This window comes from Chelonia mydas, chromosome 24 (assembly GCF_015237465.2).
Source record: "Chelonia mydas isolate rCheMyd1 chromosome 24, rCheMyd1.pri.v2, whole genome shotgun sequence".
NCBI lineage: Eukaryota > Metazoa > Chordata > Testudines > Cheloniidae > Chelonia > Chelonia mydas.
In genome coordinates this window covers 6,388,549-6,411,635 of record NC_051264.2, presented here as the reverse complement: position 1 = coordinate 6,411,635, position 23,087 = coordinate 6,388,549, and the positions used below count along the sequence as shown (strand labels likewise).

The 23,087-nt window shown below is 56.6% G+C and overlaps 1 protein-coding gene across 5 annotated transcripts in view; it reads left to right on the top strand.

Annotated features, from left to right (window-relative positions):
• Nucleotides 1-2,682: 2,682 nt before the first annotated feature.
• Nucleotides 2,683-23,087, top strand: part of MTMR11 (myotubularin related protein 11) — a 29,616-nt gene continuing 9,211 nt past the window's right edge. The window contains exons 1-12 of one of the 5 annotated variants that reach the window (XM_037883052.1): nt 2,683-2,751; nt 13,612-13,684; nt 15,950-16,092; nt 16,547-16,619; nt 17,166-17,308; nt 18,521-18,605; nt 18,742-18,889; nt 20,277-20,364; nt 20,864-20,952; nt 21,427-21,551; nt 22,431-22,497; nt 22,762-22,832. In XM_037883052.1, the coding sequence (XP_037738980.1) occupies nt 2,698-2,751; nt 13,612-13,684; nt 15,950-16,092; nt 16,547-16,619; nt 17,166-17,308; nt 18,521-18,605; nt 18,742-18,889; nt 20,277-20,364; nt 20,864-20,952; nt 21,427-21,551; nt 22,431-22,497; nt 22,762-22,832 (1,159 nt within the window). In that variant the 5' untranslated portion in view covers nt 2,683-2,697. Of the gene's footprint in view, nt 2,752-8,480; nt 8,901-9,418; nt 9,522-11,983; nt 12,071-13,611; nt 13,685-15,949; nt 16,093-16,546; nt 16,620-17,165; nt 17,309-18,520; nt 18,606-18,741; nt 18,890-20,276; nt 20,365-20,863; nt 20,953-21,426; nt 21,552-22,430; nt 22,498-22,761; nt 22,833-23,087 lie in introns of those variants that run through there. The other 4 variants (XM_043535538.1, XM_037883051.2, XM_037883053.2 and 1 more) reach the window with 4 other exon arrangements.

Genomic DNA, 23,087 nt, shown 5'->3' with positions numbered 1-23,087 from the left:
CAAAGTGTCAAGGGCAGATGGGGGATTCTCAAGCTCTTGATGGCTTCAGATCCAGACTGGCTCCCTCTCTGGAAGACGCTTGAGCCTAATACAAGATATTGAGTTCCATACAGAGATAATGGAGGGATTCTCTGGCCCGTGCTAGGCAGGAGGCCAGACTAGATGATCTAATGGTCCCTTGTGGGCCTAAAAATCTGTCTATACCTGGCCTTCATCCTCGTAGTATCTGAGGCCAGGTCTATACTACAGAGACTCTAGCCGCAATAGCTACAGGACTACACAATGGCACTATGCCATAACCCCCTAGTGTAGATGCAGTGGCGGAAAGGGTTTCCCCAGCGTTGTGGGAATACCGCCTTCTCGTGTGAGAATAGAGAGGTTGATGGAAGCATTCTGCCACCCACCCACCTGCATCTAAGCCTAAAATTTAGGTCAGCCTAGTGCCAGGGCTCGGGCATGGATTTTTCACACCCCCGTGCAGCGTAGCCAGGCCCACCTCACTTTTAAGTGCAGACCAGCCCTCAGTAGCTCGGTGTCGCTCATAATTGTCCTTGTCACTTCCCAAGCGCTTGGAGAGCCCCAGCTGTGCCACATTAGGGAAGAGCAAAATAGAATTCGAACTGGAGTTTTACTGTGATTTTTATAGCACAGCAGCGCCTGCCTTTGGTACCTTGTTCATTGGGGAAACTCACCTGCTGACCACGCCCGCTGCTATTTATAGCTCTGTGTTTACTCTGTTGCTATAACCTGCTGCAACCCATCTAGAATGCTACACCATCACTGGGCTGGCCTCTGGGGCAAGTGACATTGCAGTTGTATTGCAGTAACAGAGCAAAAATAAGGTTCCTAGCTGAGGCCTAGAAGTGCTTTACAGGGCTGCCGGCTGTGAGCGAGAGGAGACAGCACAGCTATGCTGCCAGGGTAGCTTAGGAACTCTGCCTTGAAGGATGGTCTCTTAGTTGGTGAACGTGCAGCGCCTAGCGCGGCGGGGCCCTGATCTCTGTTGGAGCCTCAAAGCGCTACCATAATAAACAAGAGTGCTTGCCACTTGTGCGTTAGGACATCTGGAGCTGTTTTTAACCCAAAGGCTGCTCCGCTGACCCTCCGTGAACAGAGCTCTCATGGCCTGGAATGCATGCAGCCCCGTTGCTGAATCAACCCCTTCCTTTGTGTCTTAGGCCTTTGTCTTATGTCCTACATCGTGTGTCACTCCCACTCTCCCCCTTAACCAGACTGCTCCCCCACACGCGCACGCTGCGTGGCCTTTGAAGCGTCATCTCCTCTTAGCTCTCACCCATGGCGCTGCGGCCGTGATAATCGGTTTCAGACCATAATTGGGCAGCGTCTAAAATGTTCCCTGCTGGGGCCAGCATTGCAACAACAGGGGAACATAAAAGAACAGAAGCTCCTCGTGGGGTTTTTGTTTGGAGCTAAGTTTCCTTCAAGAGAATGCAGGCCCAGGGCTGGGGGAGTTTCTCTCTCTCTCTATGGGAACAACCCCCTCTGTGCCGTTAGAATTTATGGTCGAATGCTGATTTGCAGCAGATGTTGCATATGGCAAGTGACTGCCTGGCTTCTTCACAGGGGCTTGCCTGTCTAGAATTGGAGCAGACAATATTTATGTAAGCTGGGAAAACAATGTGGGTATTTTCCTTTCCAAAAGGCAGAGCTAAATAAACTCGAGTCTGAAACTTATTTTACCCTTTACTCTGCCCCGCCCTCACCTCACCCTGAGGGACATTTTTGTGGCTGGAAATTTTCTTTAGTTTCTGTTTAAGTTTTTGTATTTATTTTTTAAATATACAAGATGGAGCAAAGCGGGAGAGTGCATCTAGTAGGGAAATAATAAACAGATGGACTGGGCTAGGCAGTAGCTTTGAAAGCCCTGGGAGCTCAGGTTGAGAGCCCAGCGGAGTTGGCTAAACCCTTCTTCATGCTAACTTTAGTAGCTGCAGTTTGACATCCTCCTGCAATACTAGTGGAATGGAAAGAGTGTTAGCAACATCATGTGATGTGACTGTCTTTTTCCCCCTAATACAGAACAGAAATATTTGCCTTTTCTGCATTATTACTGATAATCCTATCATTTCCATCTAGTAATGGACCGATACCATTGTCAGAATTATTTTTGTCCCTACTATACTTTAGAAACTACTGCTCGTTGTCCTTAACTCTGCTGGCCATAGATTTCTCCTTGTATCTCTTTGATAACGGAAACAATCTTCTACACTTCCTAGCTTCTGATTTATATTCAGTACTGTCCGCTTCCCCTTTCTTCTATTTGTTAAATATTATTTTTATAGTTGGCTTTACTTCCCCTCTAAATTGTTTGTTTTGTTTTTAACCAGTATGGCCATTGTCCTCAATTGTGGCTTTTTGGGCATCTAAAAGTCTTTTTGAACAATTCCCAGGGATCAGTAACAGTTTTCTGATTTAAATTCTTCCTCCCAGCAGATCTCAATTCTTTTCAGCATTGTGAAATTGTCCCTTTTAAAGCACCAAGTGTCATATATATATTACTGCTCTGGACTTTATTCTGTTTGCACATTATAAGTGTGATCAAGTCATGACCACTTGTACTTAGGCTAGCTGTAATTTTCAGCTTGGTGAGCAGCTCCTTTTCATCCGTCAAGACAAGGGCTGATAAAGAATGCAGGAGGCTCTTTGTGAAGAAGAGTGAACTCCGTACAGGCACAGATGGCCGGAATTATAACAGCAACAGAGTGCTACGTTCAAAAGAGGTCTCATCAGGTAGGGGTCAGGGTCTGGGGCATGAGCTGCAGGGGTAGGTGCCGGGAACCGTGGGGTCTAGTCTTGACTGTGCACTGCTTTGCTCTGTGGACATGGGCAAGTCGCTTGAACCCTCTAACTGGGTACAAATGCTCATCTCACAGAGCTTCATCGCAGTTAAGGCCAGCAGGGACCATGTGATCTCTCAGGCCAGAGAATTTCACTCAGTTAGCTCTGTACTGAGCTCAATAACCTGTGATGGCTTCTGCTCTGTTCATTGCTAGCCATGCCGTACTCGATGCATGAGTCTTAATGGAAAACAAGATCAAAATTTTTACCATTGTACTCTCTTCCCTTCTTGGCTAATGAACTAAGCTCCAGAACTTCTCTATTTACAGACATCATGGACCCAGCCTTGGGGGGCGGGGGCTTGAATTGGCATAGTCCACTGCTGTCCATGCGTCCGTACTCACTTACAATAGTCTTGGGAGTATCTCTCTGTGCACTAACCAGCTAAATGATCCTGCTGGAAGTGGCTGCTGCATCGGCAGTGTGATAGAAAGGGCATGAGCCCACCTGGGCTAAAGACAGCCAGAACTGGGGTAACAAAATAGCTGGGGGAGCCCAGGGCAGTGCATCTACAGTGAGGCTTTGAACCACAGCTGCTCCGTGGCACCAGAACCAAACACCCCAGCGGAGCTACTGTGCTTATTCACACCCTGGAGCCTGTGCAAATAAGCTGGGCTTATCTGTTCCCAGGGCTTTGCAGCATCATTATGCCAGTGCTGCTTTGGTGCATGGCATCTCCTCCATTAGCAAATCTGGTCCATGGCCTTCTAGTTTTCAGGCCAATAGCTCCTGAAGTGAGCACAAGCAGACACTGGAAATGACCTCCACATGTGTTGGATTAGAGAATGAAATAGCTAATGTGAACATTAGAACCACTGCCAGGCTTCAAAGTCAACATTGCATTCAGATAAGAGGATTGTTCACACCTGAGCTATTGCTCCAAGATCTCTCCAGCTGCTGGTCTAGGCATGATACTTTATCTACAGCGTTGCTGTGGGGCTGTAATGCTGTAGCCATCAGGAGTGGAGCTGGGGGTAGAGCAAGGGCAAAAGGCAGGCCCTGACTACCTAGTGAATTGCCCAGGGGCAGTCATGACCCGGTTTTATTGCACTTTTCCAGAGGAGCATCTGCCAGAGTTACCAGCTTAACAAGCTAGAATGCAAGCTCCTGTCTTACCTAGCCCTGGAGTGTAGTCACCATGGGACCAGGCCCAGAGCTCACTGCGACTGGGCTATCCATTATTAGTCATGTTCATTAAGGTAGCGCCTAGGCCGCAATCAAAAACACGGCCCCCTTGTGCTAGGCGCTGCACAATCACAGAGTAGGAGATAGCTCCTGCCCCAAAGAGACCAGACCACCAGGGTAGGGGAGCGAGATGGAACAGACAAGGAATGACAGGAACATATGAGATGAGCTGATTTGACATTTGGCCAGGACACCGGGGTTTGCATCCTTACTCTCCCCATTCGTCCCAGAGGATGTTAATTATTATGGGATGTCAGGCCCTTTGGCTTTGCCTCACTTGGGAGGGGGTGTCTCCTTCTGCCCGGTGGCTCTGTGGTACCATGACGGGCCTTTGGGTTTGGTACTGAGACGGGGAGATGCACCTGAGACGGGGAGCCTGCCTTTCAGTTTACAATGTAATTTCACGGCATGCTCTATTTCCCCTGGGATGGCACACTGGAGCCGGCTGATCTATATTGCATGAGCATGAACAAAAACCATCAGGGCATTATCTGATACAGCGACTGTGCTCCCGTGAGCTGCCAGCCTGCATTTCACCTCACCTTGCCTCTCCTGCTCTCTTGCTTCTTGCTAGGCTGATCTCCTACGCAAGCCCTGCCTGGAGGGAGCGGCCAGTCAATTTGTTGAGTGCCAAGCATCTGCTGCTCCTGTAGGTTCGACCACTGGTTCTGCTTGTTGCGTGGGCAGGCCCAGCTCCCCCCAGGACTGAGTGCTGCAGGGGGCAGCTGCTAGCCAGCTGGAAGTGCTTAGGAGTGAGCTGGATTCAGAGTTGTGGTGGCCATGTGGCCCAGTGGGTAGGGAGTCCTGGGTTCTATCCTTACTCTGCCCCTGCCCTGAAGGAAAATTCATGATGAAAATGGCCAAAATCCTGCAACCATAGTTTAAAATAAGCCCAAAGTGCCAGGTCATGGGAGAGCCCAATGTCTCCCTCCCATCCCAGGAACACGTGGGCCCTGAAGCTTGCACCGTGGTTTTCTTTCTCAAGGATTTAAGTCCCCTCTGTGACTCTCTGCTCCTTTGCGGTGCTGAGCAGCTGCCTGGGGGTTCTCAGGGACGTTTGCCCAGCTACCTAGTAGCGTTTCAGAAATGAGTGATGCTTTCTGCTGGGCAGGGGCATACAGGCTAGTCACCTGCGGGCCGTGAACCACAGCACCAGGGACCAGCTGTCCAGCAATAGACTGGAGATGAGACAGTGGCTGAGTTTTGATTGTAGAGCGTAAACCCCTCGGGGCAGGGCCTGGCTTTCTGTTCTATGTTGGTACAGCGCCTAATGCCTATGGGTCCTGATCCATACCTGGAGCACCTAGGTGATACTGCAGTATGGATAATAATGATACCAGTGACGTTACGCCTGATATTGTGTATTATGCTGGTGCCTACACGTCCAAGCTGAGATCAGGACTTTGTTGGGCCAGCCACTGCGTGTCACAGAATGACAGACCGTCCCTGCCCCAGAGAACGTCCAATCTAAATAGACCAGACAGACTACGGAGTAGGAGGAGAAGCAAAGGCACAGAGAGAGGACCTGACTTGTCCAACGTCCCCCAGCAGGGCCATGGCAGAGAGCGCACGTCCATCACCAGACTCCCATTGCACCCAGGCATAGGTGCAGTTTACAGCACCGCTCCTCACCCTGTTTGTGTCAGCCCAGCTATGTCAGCAGGGGCTGAGAACCTGGGTTCAAGCCTGACTCAGCCTCCCAATCAGCACCTCCCTCTCCCAGCCGTAGGTTACACCTGTACAATCTATAACCCTTGACCTCTGGGTTGAGTGAAAAACTCCACCGGGCCAGATGTGACTTCAGCCTCTTCAGGCTCCATGAAGTTTGAAAAGCCCTGGCAGAGGAAGGCTGGGCCTCAGGAGCCCTGGGTTCTAGTCCCCGTTCCACCACTCCCAGCTTGGTGTGACCCTGGGCTAGTCACTTAGCACCTGATTTGCTGCCCATTGCTTTGATCTCTATGGGCATTAGATCAAGTTGTGAATATCTCTGAGTCTCAGTCCCCGACGCTTGTTTCCTGGGGCTGGTTTGTCGCTTTAGACTGCCAGGTGTTGGGGGAAGGGACTGTCTCCCGCTCTGTGGCTGGGCAGCACCCGGCGGCTGAAGTCGTCGTCTCAGCTGGCGCCGCATGGTGCTACAGTTCTAATAGCAAACTGCTGCTTCCTGGGGCTACCGGCCATGGCACCGCACCTATTTGCACAACAGCTGGAAGATACCCCCCCGGGAACACACAGCCAGGTGCGGAGGCAGCTTTGCCACCTATAGCCGCCCCCCTCCGCAGGAGCCGCTCGCGTAGGGGGTGGAGAAGGGGCCAGAGGGGGTGTGGCTGGGGTGGTCCTTTGTGCTGGCTGCTTTGAGGCTGCTAGGGAGCATGGCGGCTGGGAGGCAAGTCAGGGCAAGGGGCAAGCCAGCCTCAGGATAGGACAGAGGCCAGCTGCCGTCTCCCCCTCCAGGCTCTGCACTGTCACAGGGATGAATCTAGCCCTAGTAGACTACGGTGTGGGCTCAACGCTGATGGTCCCATAGCCAGGGCCCAGCTGCCATCCTTGTCCGCCAAGAGAGCGGGTTCCATGCACTGCCGGGGCCCAATGCAGCCTGGCTTCTGTGACCTTTCCTGCCTGGTTTAGAGGGCAGACACCAGGTTCTGGGTCCTGCTGAGCCGGGCCCCTCGTCGATGGCTCAGCTGTTCAGCTTGGTTCTAACCTGCTCCTCCGGGGACCTGCTCGCCTGTGAGTTCAGAACTCCGCTCCCCCCGAGGGGAAGCGCTGGAGCCGGACGGCTTGGGAGCCATGCAGCCTAAGAAGGTTCATCTTCATTGCACCCGTGAGCGCCACGCCAGCTAGCTGCAGCCCTAGCTTAGAGCCCCACTTAACTCGAGCTAGAGGTTTGTGCATGTGGGGACAGGAGGCAGGTTAGGGGCAACGTAAGCGTTATACCGTGAGCTAATAGCCCAGGGAAGACGAACCCCGAGTACTTCTCCAGTCCTGGGCGCTGCAGTGTCTCAGCATCTTGCGGTCGCAAATCAATTTTCATCCTGGGGCTGATAGCGGCATAATAGGGGAGGAACTGAGATGCGGAGAAGGGGCTTGCCCCAGGGAGTCTGCAGCTGAGCTGGGAATTCATCTCAGGTCGCTTGGGCAAGGTCCTATCCACTGGACCATCCTTCCCCTCTATGAGCCATTTGTGGTTCGAGAACCAGCATTACCCCAACAGAAGCAGCACTCCTCTAGCAGCAGGGACTCACCAGCAAAGGGTTTGGTTTATTCACGTTCTGCTACAGCCCTCAAGGTAGCTGGGCCCTTCAATATTTCAGGGGTGCTGATCTGCAGTGCCCCCAAAGCCAGCACCTTCCTCTTCACTTCCTATCCCCCTCTTGGTTTGGCCTTTCCCCCAACCTGCTTCCAACCTCACCCCAACAGCTGCTGTGGTTCAAAGGTGGGATACAAGGTGGGGACAAAGGCCCAAGGGGTGGGAGATGAGGAAACCAGTGTAGGGAGCTCTAAGTGATGCAGGAGGCATCTGGTATTGGCAACACCCTCCAGATCACTGTACTTTGTCCTCCTTGAGCACTTTTCAGCTAGGGCTCTTAGAGTGCTTGGTAAACGCTCACTGCTGCGGAGGCCGAAAAACAAAGTGTTGCCAACACTCACTGTATTTGGTGCTTTCATTAAAGCCCCCGCTCCTGGAGTCATGTGATTATGTGAGAGCCTCAGCTTTCTAGCTGTTGTGGTCATACAGAAAAGCTTGAAACTGTGACCTGACTGTGACCCCGAATGCTCGGAGCCCAGAAGACAAATGAAAATGTTATTAAAAAAAACCCTCATAATTTTTAAGGCAGTCTCACAATTATTTGAGGCCTGATAATTTTTTAAAGTGCTTTGGCCTGGCAATATGGGGAGGTTAATGACTTGCCCAAGCTCACAGAGCGAGCCAGCAGTCAAGCTGCAAATAGAACCCAGGAGTCCTGACCCCCTAGTCCCTTGCTCTAACCAGTAGCCCACACTCCCTTCCAGGAGCCCTGATTCCCAGCTCTCCTATTTAACTGCTAGATCAGGCTCACTGGCCTGAGCTGGGAATAGACTGGGGACTCCTGACCCCCTCCCCAGCTCTCACCGCTAGACCGTCATCCCTCCCCAGAGCTGGGGATAGAACCCAGGAGTCCTGGCTCCCAGTCCCTTGCTCCGCCCCTTGCCTCGCGGCTTTGGCCCGATCCGCGGCCAATGCGATGACATTAAAATGCGCCTGGCGGAGCGGAGGGGGAACGGGGGCGGGGGGGGCAGCGCCCAGAAAAGGGCCCGGGCTCCTTTAAGGCTGCGGCAGGTTTCAGCCTCTTCCCGGGACCCAGCGGGTCAGTTTCCCCAGGCGAGGGGGGACCCACGGCTGAGCGGTGCCGCCCCCCCCCCCGGGAAGGAAGCGGGTCCCCCCCCCCCCGCACCTTAGAAGGGGTCACGAGCGAGCCCCGCCCCGCCGCTGCATCCTCCCACCTGGGGCTGCCTCCTGCCCCGCCTGGGAGGCGAGTTTCTTCCACGCCGGCTCGCCACGCAGGGCCCCCGCCCCCGCCCCGGGACCGGGACCGGGACCGGGGCACCGCCCCTGCCGCGGGGCTGAGCAGCGGCGGAGACCCAGGAACCCGGGGGCTGAGCCGGGCACCTTCCCCGCCATGGACTGAGCGCCCTGCCTTCTCCTCCCGGGGCTGGGACTCGCCCCTTGCTCCCCCTTCCCTGCTGGGGGGGTTCATTCCCCCCCCCCCACGTCTCCTCCCCGCTGGGTTTGTGTTTATGGGGCACGAAGAGACTTGACAATGTTATCGGGCTCCAAAAACTCCTTTAAAATCCAGCAGGACGCGCAGGGCCCTCCGGTAAGTGGAAAGCTAAGGGGGGGTGTTGAAATGCTGGGGGAGGGGCATGGGGGGGGGTCCTGCAACAATGTACACGATGCGGGTGCTGAGCGCCACTGAACCAAACTGGAAACCCTCCAGGATGGAAGGAAAAACTCCTTCGAGCCGAGGGGTGCTGGTGCACCCCCACTTCCAGCACCTATTGGGGGGGGGGGAATAAATTTATAGGCTGAGTCTCCGGGGCTGGCTTCCTCACCCTGCCTGGGTCGTGGGGAGTGTGGGGGGGGGGGGAGGGAGGTCTCCTGCTAGCTGTTGGAAGCAAAGTGATGTTTGGGGGGGGGGCATGACATTGCTTGTCCCCCCCCCCTTTTTGTTGTGTAGCCTTGGTGTTAAAATTGCAGTGGGGGGCTGGAGGGTGCGCGGCTCTGTCAAGCCCCCGGGGCTGCGGGGGGGCGGGGGGGGTTCGTGCTCCTGGCCCACAGCAGCCCAGCTCCGGGTTTTCCAGCCAGCAGCCCCCGCTCCCCATGCGCCTGGCTGGCCGGGCTCGGGTCTTTCCGACGCCAAACGCCGCGTGTGGTTGCGCTTGTTGGCCAGCGAGCCCCAAGCTCGGCAGCGGTAATTTGGAGCAGGGCTGTTTGCACGGTACGTGCTGTCCTGGGCTTCGGAGCCTGGGCAGGGCCCCCCCGCCCCGCGCCTTCTTTCTGGGACCAGGCTTTGCGCTGTCCACTGGGGCTGGTAACCAGGCGACTGGTGGTTGTCCAAGGGGCTTTGTCCTTGCTCTTGCAAAGTGGGTGACACCCCCCCCTTTCTTCTTGCCCCCCCCCCCCCCAAACCTCCAGCACGCCCGGAGTTTGCGCAGGGCTTCCCCGGGGCTGGAGCGGGTCAGCGGGCTGAGGGTTTCTTTGCAGGGAAAGCTGGCCTTGGCTGCGCGGCTCTCTGCATTCCTTGCAGAATGAGACGATTGTTTTCCACCGCCGAGCAGAAATATGCTACGCAGGGGCCAAGCGCGCCCTGGCAGGAGAGACAGCGAGTCTTTAAAGACTCAGACAAGCCTCGTTTGTTGTTACATGGAGCCTAGGAGCCCTGGCCCAGGACCCTCTTCCATGCTAGGCGCTGGACATACACAGGCCACACAGACAGCCCCTGCCCTGCCCCAAAGAGGTGACCATCTAAGTAGAAGGCAGGTGACCGCAGGTGGAGAGAGACACATGGGGGAGCAGGGGGAAATAATGAGACCATAAGGAGGGGTGATCATTGCTATGATTTCAAGGGTGGAGAAAATCGCTTTCTAAAACGGGGCCCTGATCTTGGTTAGAACATTTCTATGCAAACAGCTGGGTAAAATCACGGAGATTAGAGAGGTTTCAGAGTAGCAGCTGTGTTAGTTTGTATTCGCAAAAAGAAAAGGAGGACTTGTGGCACCTTAGAGATGAACAAATTTATTTGAGCATAAGCTTTTGTGAGCTACAGCTCGCTTCATCGGATGCATTAGATTAGAGAGGCCAGTGTGGGGGCAGAGTGGCTTAGTAGGTAATGCTCTGGACTGAGCTAGGGAGTATGAACTCTGTACTGGTACCTGACAGTTAGGACAAGACTGTTCCCTGTCTCAATAAAGCTCTAGGATCTATCATCACGGTATCTGAGCACATCATGGTCTTTAGTGGATTTATCCTCACAGCCCCCTGTAAGGCAGGGCGGTTATCCCAATGGGGAAATTGAGGCACAGAGAGGCCAAGTGACTTGCCCATGTCTGTGGCACCGTAGGAAATTGAACCCTAGGAGCTAAACTTCCTAACCACGGGGCCCTGCTTCCTCCCACCTGTTGCTCAGTGCTTTAAATAAGTCTTTTGCCACTCCTCTTTGGACTCTCTTCCATTAGCCCTCGTCGTTAGGAAATTTAGCAGTTTGCTGCCAGCTGATCTCCCCACCCCAGGGAAAACCTCTCATGGAATGAATAGCTTGCTGACCCCTAACATTTTGGTCCGTGCTTGGGGGATGTCTTACCCTGCTGTCATGGCATAGCTGGGGGCTGGCGGGCTCCTATATGCTTGGTGGCGTCACTAACCAGCTGCTCTTACACACAGTTTTTGTACTATTTTATGTAAAATCTGCCATGCTGGGTCAGGCCAAGGGTCCATCTAGCCCAGTGTCTTCCCTCACCATCTTGGCTAATAGCTATTGCCGGACCTAGCCTCCATGAACTTATCTAATTCTTAACTTTAACCAGAGCTCTTTGCAATGGCTATAAATAATGCAGTGCAATCCCTAGTAAGGACACAGTTATTCTATAAAGGTGTCTCTGTAAATGTAGCCGAATAAGCTATGCTGGTATAAAACACCTTTACACCAGTATTACTTTACTATTGTAGTCTACATAAGAACATGCAGGCTGCAGCACTGGAGAAATGCAGCCACGTCAGGGGCGGAGGTTGGTAGTCGCCACACAACAGCGAAGGGGGAGGGTGGGATCTGGTCCAAGGACACTGAAATAATGCTGTTAAAAAGTCAGATTTTAAAAAAAAAAGCAAAGCAGGAGAGAGCTATAACTTTTGGGATCTCAGCCTCTGGTGTCATTAAACAATTATTGCCTGACCCTCCCCGCCCCCCCATTGTCTAAGCCACGTAATTTTGCACACCTGTAAAAAATTACTTTAAAAAACTGAATTCTGCAAAGAGGTTCTGGGAACAAGCTGCATGTCCCCATTCCGTGTATGGGGCTGCAGGCACTAATGGAGCGGGATGCAGCAGATCTGTCTGCCTCAGGCTGGTTCCTAGCAGCCAGGTGGTCAGGCCATGAAAATGCCAGTTGGCACTTACTGGCTCCTCTTTCTGGCAGCCGCAGAAGTGAGGTCAGACTAGATGATCACAATGGGCCCATCTGGCTTTGCAAGCTACCAATGGGCCATGGAGACGAAACTCCCCTCTCTGCCCTACCGGGGATCTCTCCAGGATAGACACACTCCCACCCAACTCAGCCCTATGTGCCCACCAAACTTCGTCTGAGATTGCTAAGGTCCCTGGGGCCGTCTGTCTTGTCCCTTTCGCCAGCTCTAAGATCCCTGGGACTGAGAGTGGTAAACGTTTCTGGTTTATACATTTGCAGTGACTTTGACTTGCAGTGTTCTGGGCCCTTAAGGTTGTTTACAGCTGCAAGAAGGTTTCCGGCTCGCTATCTGATCAGGCAGAGGAAGGTATGCTGCGGCAATTCCACTTTGTTTGCTCTCTCTGCTTAACAAAAATGCCAGATAACCTTTGGTTGTGGTTTAGGTTTCAGGCAGTTATGTTCCGGCTAATCTTTCCTCTGTGTAGCTGTTCCCTGGTAGCGTGGCACTCAGATCTTACCCTGTGCCCTCAGCTGGCATTAGCCCCCTCCCCTTAGTTGACCCTAGTAGTCAGGAGACTTTGGCTTGCCCAAGAGTTGGGGAGTAGCCAAGCCAGCATAGCCATGTGGCTAGCTGAGAATCATAGATTTCAGAAGGGACGGACCACTGTAACCACCTAGTCTGGCCTCCTGTAACACCGGCCAGAGAACTTGCCCAGAATAATTCCTCAGCCAGATCTTTTAGGGGAACCCCCCCCCCCACCCTGATTTTAAAATGGTCAGTGATGGTGCCAGGACTCCTGGGTTCTATTCCCAGTCTGGGAGAGAAGTGTGGTTTAATAGGGTCTGTGGATCTATTCCCAGCTCTGCCACTAAGTTGTTATGTGACTTTGGGCAAAATCATTTAAAACTCATTGTGTTTTCCCATTGGTAAACTGAACTGGAAAGGCAAAGTGATGTACCCAAGGCCCCAGAAGGGAGTCAGGGTTGGAGATGGGATTAGAACCCAGGAATCCTGGGTCCTAGTCCTGTGCTCACGCCAGCCCTCCCCCCCCAAAAGCATCAGATTTTCAAAATATTATTGCCTGGGCCCATCTAAGCAACCACCACCACTAAACAGCCACTCATGATCTGGGGCACAGGGAGGGGAAGTGACTTGCCCAAGATCACCCAGCAGGCTAGTGGCCAAGCGGGAAATAGACCCCCAGCTCTGCTGGGCCCCAGTCCACTGCACTATCCACTAGACCGCACTATCTCTCATGCATGCCATCACCATCTTGCCGTATTATTGTAAATGGAAGGGGTCTGAGTTTCCAGGTAAGAACCATTGCTGTAGACCCCAGTGTGGCTAATCCCAAGCATTCCCCAAAAAACCCCAAACCAAAAAAAAAACCCCACAAGCCCTGTCCCAAAATAATCATGAGATTGGCTTAAAAATCAGAAGATTTTAAATATTTGGTTCCTTGTTTGTTTTCAAACTCTTTAGAGGTTGTGTTTTATAGCTTTTTTCCCCCACAACCACAAGGCCAGGAAACTTCCTTTCCTTCAAGAAATAAAAGCCGAGATGCCCAAGACTCCAGGAGTTAGGGCTTTAAGAAGTGTACCCCATAGAATCCCGGAGGCTGGCCACTCAGATCCTTGTGACTGGCTGAGCCTCCTGCTGTGGGAGGGGATGGGGTCAGAAGTCAGGACTGCGAAGGGGAAGAAATAATTAACTAGCGGATCAGGTTAAATATTACTTGACTTGCAGCACCCTAGTTAGGGCCCCATTATATGGATGTAGGCTAAAGAGACAGCCTCTGCCCCAGAGACCGTGAAAGTTGCCGTCTGGTTCTCCAATGTCTGTGCATTAGCCCACAGTGAGGAAAGGGTTAAATCCAGCTAACAGCGACCTGTTCTCTTTCTTTACAGCTGAGAGGTCCAAAGTCCTCTGACATGAACGGCCAGAGAAACAGAAACTGCCAGGCTTTCCCGTGTATCCCAGGTATCCCCGCTGGCTACGGGGGAGTGGGTGGCTCGTGTTTTGACCCCCCGGTTGGGTTTCCTTGGGGCTTTCACTATGGTTCTAATAATAATCCCTAGCTCTAATCTAGCACTTTCCCGCTGCAGATCTCAAAGTGCATCACAAAGGAGCTCAGTATCACAATCCCCATTTGACAGGTGGGGAAACTGAGGCACAGAGCAGGGCAGCGACTTGCACCAGGTCACACAGCAGAGCTGGGTGTAGAACCCAGGTGTCCTGAGTCGTATCTCGGTGCAGTAGCCATTAGACCACACTGCTGCCGAGCACTGGACGGGACTGGCAGCAGTGGTGTCTCTTCCCTGTTCCTTAGCTGCTCAGAGGAGGACACAGCTGGGCTCCCCATTCGCCTGTGCATGTGACATGCTGGTGACCTGTGAGCGCCCGGGGTGGGGGGGACTGTGATGAGGGGTCTCTTCCCCCCCCACCGCCCCAGGCTCAGAATGACAGAAATGTCGGGCTGGAAGGGCCCGTGACAAGCCCCCTGCGCTGTGTCAGGACCAAGTGAACCTAGACCAGAGCAGATGAGACCTGAAGTCCAGGCCTACGGACTCTAGCCACACGCAGCTCACCTGTGCCTGGCAGGCGGAGGAGCCCTTCCTTCCCTGGCCACAGCCACTTCGCATCTGCTGTCGGCCCAGGCTCCCCCGGGGGGGCGGAGGGGGCATGCCAGACACCTGGATTCCCTCCCTGGCTCTGAGAGGGAGGCAGGACTCCTGGAGTATAATGACTGGAGAGTAGAGAAGAAGGATGGTCCAGGGGCTTGGACACTAACCGAGAACTGGGTTCAAATCACTGCTGTGCCGCAGATGCCCTGTATGACTTTGGGCAAGGCCTTTGGTCTCCCTGTGCCTCAGTTTCCCACCTGGACAATCGGGATAACAGCGCTGCCCTGCCTCCTGGGGGGTGTGCGTGAGGGCTAATATATTGAAGGATGAGTGCTCAGATACTATGGAGCTTTGGTACTTTTATAAAAATCATTAAGCTGGGCCCAATCCTGATCCTCTTCCTCCTTAAGAGCCTTTCACTTTTGCTCCGTATTGGAGGCATGAAGGGTTAAATCGGGGCTCTGGGCAGCAGCTGTCTGAAGGCATTTCCTGGCTAGGATGACACGCTGCAGGCAGTGGCCGGAGCAGATGCTTTGCTGAATTCGTGACTAGCAAAGAACAACCGCTCCAAAGGCACCTGTTACATGGGCAATTCCCTTTCATGCCCAGCGTGAGCGGCAGGGCCCCCAGGGGGCTGCCGGGGCTGAGGGAACTTGAGCTGGAGCAGGTCCATTGTTTGGCTTTTCTAGCAAGGCTCTTTAGCAGGGGCTGGCTGCCCAGCTGCTCTGTGATGCCCGCACTTGTTGACGTTGAGGGGGAGACGGTGCGGTCTGGTGGGTATAGCAGGGGACCGGGCGCTCGGACACCTGGGTTCTGCTCCCAGCTCTGGGGTGGGAGTGAGGTCTCGTGGTTAAAGCAGGAAAATGGGAGTCAGGACTCCTGGGTTCTGTTTGTACTACAGGGTCACACAGGTCACAGCTTCTGCAGACGGAGTTCACTGTGCACACCAGGGGCTGCTTGCGTCCCTTCATTTCCCCTTCTCCCCCCAGGACCATCCCATCCCCCCGCTATTCCAGGGACTTGCTGCAACCTCCCGCTGGGGGCTCTGTGCGCCCTCCCCATTCCCCGCCCCATGCCGGGGGCTCTGTGTGCCCCCCTATCCCCACATGCCAGGGGCTGTTGGACTATTCAAAAGGATCCTTGGTCAAGAGAAAACAGTCCCCCCTCCGTTGTGAAACCCCCTAGCCGAGGGCCCACTATTCTGAGCACGGCCTCCATTGTTCCCCGTGCAGGCGTTCTGTGGGGCAAACCCCCTTCCCCGCAGCTCTGCAGGTACAATTTGCTGCCTGATCGGCGGCCCCAGCCACTCCAGCTGCAGCCCCCTGAGGATCAGGCCTTCGGACCTAGATCCCGCTGGGGTAAATCCACCTGGTTCCATTGCAGCCCGTAGAGCTCCATCAGTTTACGCCAGGGAAGGATCTGGCTCCTCGGTGTGCTTTTCCCTCCTGTGGCATTGCACGCCCCTAACCCAGTCTCTTGCCTGGCTCAGCGTCACTCCCCAGCCAGCCCTGGGCTCCTGCCTTTACCCCCTCCTTTCCAGAGCCCTGGGGAGCCGGTTTCACGGGTCATTCCAAACCACAGCGTTCTCCCAGCTCGCCCTGACCCCTTCCCCGTCCTTCAGGGGAACACGTCCTGGAAGAGGCAGCTCGCGTGAGGAAGATCGTCCGCTCCAGGGATGGCCAAGGATCCATCCTGGGCACGCTGTACTGCACCAATCTGAGAGTCGCCTTTGTGCCAGAGCCGGCCCCAGGTGACACGGTGGGGGTGAGTTGGAGGAGGCCCGGGCGGGAGCCGGGACGGTGCCAGCGGCGGCCCGGGGCGATGGGGGGGCCCAGGCGGGAGCCGGGACGGTGCCGGCGGCGGCCCGGGGCGATGGGGGCGCCCGAGCGGGAGCCGGGACGGTGCCGGCGGCGGCCCGGGGCAATGGGGGCGCCCGGGCGGGAGCCGGGACGGTGCCGGCAGCGGCCCGGGGCAATGGGGGCGCCCGGGCGGGAGCCTCGTAGCCCTCAGCCACCTGAATTGCAGCCCTGATGCTCTCTAGTGGACACCATCCTCCTGGCCCGTCGGAGCCCCCTGGCTGTGGTGTCGGGGTGGGCCCCCTGTGCCAGCCGTGGAGCCAGGTTCTGCGAGTGGGGTCGGGGTGTGGGGATGTTCCTTCCCCATGCCGCAGGAGGGGGAATGGGCCTGATCTCTAAGGGCTGCTCCTTTCCCACCGTAGGCCCCTCGCTGTTCCACTTGCCTGCACAGTGAGCACGACGTGGCCCTGCCCTGCATCGGGAGGCTGGTGGCAGGTAAAGGGGGGCAGGAGGGGCCACCATTACATTCCACCCCATCAAGCCGCATCTCCTCCACCGCTGTGATGAGTTTGGCATCTCTCAGCCCGTGTGGCTCACTGCCTCCATCCCAGCATCCATCCCCGTGGCTGGCGCTGTGATCCCCTCATGGGCTGTCCCAGTGGCAGAGAGGCCAAGGCCAGGCCATGGCGACCCAATTGCCCCCTTACCCACAGGCAGGGCTGGGGCCACGGCACCTTGGCGGGGGGGTGGCGGCACTGGAAGACTTGCCCTTGCCGTAGTTGGCAGGGCCATACTCGGAGCGAGCCGTGGTCCCTCCGTGTGCTCTCCCTCTGGGCTTCCCGGTCACCAGGGCAATCCTGATCGGCCGCTGCCAGCTATCCCCCACACCAGGCGCGGTCTCCATGCAGCTGGCTTGGGGGCCGATCCTGCCCCAGTACCCCCCCATGCTGGAGGTCGAGCCTTCGCAGCTGCCCCAAGACTCTGGTTGCTGCCTGGCCTCCTGGGTCCAAGCCCCCCTTCTCTGCCTGGCTTCCTCTGCAGTGAACAGCTTCACCAAGGCCAAGGTGCTGACGGCCAGCTCCACCCTCAAGTTCATCCCGGAGGAGCTGGTGCTCTATTGCCGGGACTTCCGGGTGCTGCGTTTTGGCTTCCGCGACAGCAGCTTGGAGTACCAGGCCTTTCAGGTGAGCATCTGCATTGCAGACAGGGGCACCCGCCTCTCCGGCCGGTGATTCCCAGGGCCCAGCGGCTCGGGGCTTCGGGACCCTTGGATACTGATGGGCACCTCCAGTGGACTGGCTCTGAGCTGGACCTGCTTGGGATTTGGGGGCTTGTCACACCAGGGGTTGCTCTGTGTGTCGCCTGGATGGGAGGATGGGACCCCCAAGCAGGTTGTTTTACTCCTCAGCGTGGGGTCTAGTGGATTAACACAGGGGACTAGGAGCCAGGAATCCTGGGTTCAATTCCTAGCTCCAGGAGGTGAGTGGGATGATGTGGTTTGGGGGGAGGCGAGGTCCTATTCCGGGCTCTGCTGCTGACTCGGGGCGGGGATGTCCACGCTGCTCAGGGCAGATAGGCAGACTCATGCCAGCCCCGTCTGAGCTTGCGTGCTAAAGACAGCAGTGAGGGCGTTTGCGGCCGGAGGGCAGCTCAGAGCCGGGGGCTGGGCGGGCTTAGACTCAGGCGACTAGCCTGGGCCACAGCGTCCGTGCTGCTGTTTTCAGCACGCTTACGAGACTGTCTCCCTGGGCCAAGAGCGGCACTGCCCAGCTGCAGGGCAGATCCAGCCTATGTGACCTGGAGCAAGATGGTTCGGTTTCTTCCCTCTTTCCCGAGGACCCTTTCCTCAGGGATCTACCTCCCACAGGGCTCAGAGCTGCAGAACCCTGGGCAAGGCAAACCCCACCCTTCCCTTCCCGCCCCCTGTCTAGCGATCCTCTGATGCCCTGAAACACCCAGCGTCCCCAGCTCTTGTCTCTGCCTTAGCTGGGACCCTCCAGCAGCGAAGAGCCTGCTCTTCAGAGGGGCTGAGCGCTTCCAGCTCCCATTGACGTCACTGAGGGTTGTCAGCTCGGCAGCTTTGAAAACCCGGCCTGTCGCGCCCTGCCCAGGAGAGAAGCCCCGAGCGGCAAAGCTTGGGGGGGGTTTCTGCTCCAGCGGGGTTGGCCGGGGTCCCGTCACGACCCTTCTGTTCAGCTGTCTGGCTCAGCGATGGGCCTGCAGCCGCAGGGACTTGCGCGGGCTATTTGTCCTGGGCTACAAATCTCCATGGGTCAGTGCTGCAAGCGCTGCCCTGCTGGGGGGGCCTTCCTGGATCCCCAGCCTGGCAGCGTACCCTCTGCCCTCCCATGGGCCCCCAAACCCTGCCCACAGCCCCAGACGCCGCTGTTTTCCAGGTGACGCTGGCCATTGTGCAGGCTCAGGAGAGCAGCAGCAGCAGTGCGGGGACGTGGTACGACAGCACCGCTATCAGGAACCTGGGTAAGTGGCATCTCCGCTTGGCGTGTAGCCCTACCCCCAGGCCCTGGCAGCTTGAGGGGCCTGTCCCTGGGGCGGCTGGACCCACGAGGCGCTGCCCCGCTCGTCCCTGACAGCCATCCCTCCTGTGCGGCTTCAGAGAACGCCTGGCTGAGCACGGAGGAGTCGTCGTCCCCCTCGACGCTGCTCTTCGAGAGTCCCTGCGACTGGGAGAAGGAGCTGAGGCGGCTCGGGGCTGCTGGCTGGAGGGTCAGCCCGGTCAATGAGCGCTTCGACATGGCCACCAGGTAAAGCGTGGCCCAGCTGCTGTTCCCCCTGCTCCGGCGTAGGGGAGATCGGGGGGTGAGTCAGATCCTCGCCCTAACCCCAGCCCACGGCATGGGAGCATGTTACAGCCAGGAGCGGCGGAAGTGCCCTAAAAGTGTGTGTGTGTGTGGGGGGGGGCCACATGTGCCTTAGGTGTGCCCCCCACCCATGCCGTCCTGCCCATTTCCCCTGCCCTCGTGCTGCCCATTCCCCGCAAAGTCCTGCCCTTATCCCGCCCCCTCCCTCAAGACCCCGCCCACGCTCACTCCTCTCCACCGCTCCCCTGTCACTTGCCTTTACGGCCGGTTAAGAAGTGGGGGGGCCTGGCCCCTGCCCCCCATTCCGGCTCCCCTGGTCACAGCCCCTCTGGGTATCCTCCAGTAATTGGGACTCCCTAAGCTATGGGAATGCCCTCTGCCGCGAATCTCCCTCAGACCCCCTTTCTGCAGTGGGTATGGTGTTCAGCCCTCGGCTACAGTCCCAGGTCCGTATCGATGGCCCCCTACTGGATTGAGCGTAACCTCCATGGGCATGTGGCTTCCTCGAGTGGCTAGGGAAGCACAGTGAAAATGTTCATGATTTCGAACCACGTTTCGGTCCCGAAGTGGGTGGTGGTTGGGGGCAAGAAGTCGAAATCTCAAACGTTTCCTTGAACTGGAAAAACTTGTAGTTTCCTTCCGATTTCGACCCTTTTACATTTTTGTTTTACTCTCATTCGCTCAAGTTTCTAAACCAAAAGGGGCTTTGACCCGGAAAACTGGAATTCCTCATCTCGCAGATATCAAAATGAAACGTTTCGACAGCTTTGGGATTTTTCCCTGAATGATTTTGATTCACAAAATGAGCCAAAACTAATCACCTTTGGCGCGGAAACCTCCGGGTTTCGACAAACTGACGCTTTCTGGGGAAAAATCCTTTGGCTGTCAAATTCCCAAGAGCTGTAGGTGGAAGGCCTGTCTGGGGAGAGCTGGTGGGAGCTCTCTTCTAGCACACGTGGGACGGATGCTGTGGGCCAGCAGACCCTGAGTTCTCTTCTCTGTCTGTGCATGTTAATGTGGGATGGATCCGGGGGAGTCTTGTGAGTTGTAGGGGTGGCAGGATTTGGGAATGGCCTTGTAACAGGGAGATCTGCCTCCTTTAAGAGCCAGGGGCCATCCAGCCCTGTCTGATTATCAAGGTCTGAGAGTGCTCAAAGGGGGAGCTGTGGGAAGGAGGCAGGTACCGGAGTAGTGGAGCGGGAGAGGCCTCGAGGGTCCCGCATCCCACTCTGGTTGTAGGGTTTGTGTGCAGCTCCTGAAGAGGCTTGGGGCGAGGCGGGCCGGCAGCCCTCTGCGCTTGCTCTGAGCCGCTTCCCCTCCGACTCCGCAGCCTCCCCAAGTACCTCTGGGTCCCCAGCAGGCTCCTGGACAACGAGCTCAAGAGGGCCTTTGGCCACTTCAACGCGAGGCGCATCCCGGTGAGTGTCTCCTGCCCCAGGAGCAGGCTGCAAGCTGCCGCCTTGGGGAGGGGAGGGCGGTTCCTAACGACCTCCCCTGCCTCACCAGGTTCTGGGGATGGGGCAACCACCGGGGGGTGCCGTGGGAGGGTGGGGCTCTTATTGAGGCAGGGGCGCATTGGGCCAGCAGGGTGGAATAAGGTGTGAGCCCCCCCCCCACCACCACACGGTAGGCTGTGTTTCCCTGCGGCCGGTGCCCTGTGAAGCTGGCCTGCCATCAAATGGGGACTACACCGCTCCTAAACCAGCAGGGGAGGGAAGGCTGAGGAGGGAGGGTCTCCACCAGCTGGTTGGGTGGGGGTGTATCCCAGAGCCAGTTAGGGGGAGGCAGGTCCCTGGAGCTGGGGGGAGAGGAGGAAGGCGGGAGACAAGGCCCCAGAGCTCAGGGCCCTGGCGTGCGCAGTGGAGAGCCTGCAGCCAGTGGAGTGTCATTTCGTTCTGTTCCCCTGTGTCTCCCCAGAGGCTGTGCTGGCATCACCCGGGAGGCAGCGACCTGCTGAGAGCCGCTGGCTTTTACGCCGACTCGGACCCCGAGAAGGAAGACGTGAGGTACGAGCCTCGAGGACAAGGGAATAGGGCTGCGCTGCCCCAGCCGGGGAGCTCGGGGGAGCTAAATAGGGCCAGGCTGGGGTGGAAGACTCCCCAGGAAAACCCAGCTGCTCTAGGGAGTCTGCTCAATTGGGGGCACTCTCCCTTACAGTCAGTGCTGGCCCCAGTGTGGCACTAGGGGGCGCTGTGCTGCAGGGAGCTGGGTGGGTGCTGTCCCCTCATAGCTGGTGCTGACCTCAATGCCCCATTGTGGCACTAGGGGGCACTGTCCCCTCATAGCCCGTGCTGACCCCAATGCCCCAGTGCAGCACTAGGGGGTGCTGTGCTGTAGGGAGCTGGGTGGGTGCTGTCCCCTCATCGCCGGTGCTGACCCCAGTGCCCTCGCATCATGGTAGGGGTGCTGTGCTGCAGGGCCCCATAGCCCAGACCAAAGCAGTGATTCCACCTCCCCGGTGCGGCTGCGTCTCTCTGCAGGTCCGTGGAAGCGCTGATGCTCGCTGGCCACGCCCAGTGCGTGATAGTGGAGACAGCCGCTGACCTGCCCAGCCCTGCAGAGATCCAGCTCTCTTACCTCAAGCTTCGGGCCCTCTGCCTTCCTGGTGAGACCCGGCCTCGGCCCCGGCACTGAGATCACTTCTCAATAGCAGTCGCTCGCCTGAGCCGACGCCTGCGGAATCCCAGACAGTAACTAACCAGCTCTTCAGCGGGGAGGACCTGGGTTATTCTGGATTGGATCCCACTTGGGAATCAAGGGACCGTTATCACTAGTTTGTATCTGATGCACCTGTGCCGGATTTCCAGTTTCTCCTCTCTTGCTCTTCGTGCTTGTCTGGCTCCACCATTGTCAGAGTGTCTTGTGCCGTGGGTTATATCCTCTCAGTCCCCCGGCAGGTGGGGAGGTATTATCCCTGCCTTACAGGGGGGAAGTGAGGTCCAGGGAATTACATGATTTGCCTGAGGGAGTCTGTCAGAACCAAGATCTGAGGCTGATACTGTAACCCCGGGGCGACCTCTCTCCTCCTGGAAGCAGCTGGCTGTTTGACGCAAGGAAGCCAGGACTCCGTAAAACAGGCCTGGCTAAAGCCAGAGCACAGTCCTGCACTGGCTGAGAGGCAGGTGGGACTCGAGGGTCTCTTCCTTCCATGTCTCCTTCCTTGTCTTCTCTCCGGGACAATTCCTGACCTGCCACAGAAAAGGCAGCCCAAAGGAAGGATGTTCAAGACTCTAGGCTGGGACTGAGGAGACCTGAGTTCTGTTCCCATCTCGGCCACAGACTGTCTGATCTGGGTCAAGTCACTTTACCTCCTCTGTGCCTCATTTCCTCTGTCTGACCAGGGATAATCATTCGCTCCCTGCCAAGGGGGTGGTGAGGATTAAAACCCAGTAATGATAACCTGGCGCTACGCGGCTGGAGGCTGGATAAACCTCTCCACAGCCAAAGTAGTAATTGGGGGTTCTTCGGCGTGGCTTCCTTTCAGACTCCTCTGTGGCCGATGAGAAGTGGCTCTCTGCCCTGGAGGGGACGCGCTGGCTGGACCACGTCAGGTGAGAGCCGCCCCCCCGCCCCATACGCTGACGCCTTAACTCCAGGGGCCCAGGCCCTACAGAACATCTGGGTGGGACTGGGTAACCACCATCCCTCTGTTGGGGGCTGCCCCAGCATGGGGGGTGGAGCTCTCTGGGGGGAGTGGCTGGCAGGACCGTGCCTGGCTGGATGAATTTCAGATGGTGCTGGGGGGGCGAGGGGGTCCTTTGCTTCCCGTTGGCTGCAGGGTCTTCGTTGTCATTAGTGACCCCTTCTCCTTGCAGGGCTTGCGTGAGGAAAGCGAGCGAGGTGGCCGCCCTGCTGGCGGAGAGGTCCCGCTCGGTCATCCTGCAAGGTAGAGTATGTCGCTCCCTCCTCTGACCCAAGCACAGGCTGGCCGCCCTGAGGCAGGGCCAGGGGTGGGGTGAGCCCGGCAGGGGAATAAGCAGCTGCAGTGAGCTCCTCGGTACAGGCTCTGTGACGCTTCCCAGATCTGTGAGGCACCTGGCTACTACCTGTCCTTTGCGTGAAGCAGGCTTGTCTGTGCCTGTCGGGGGTTGGCTCCCCGACCCCACGGGCAATGCAAGCACTCCGCTCTAGGTCACGTGGG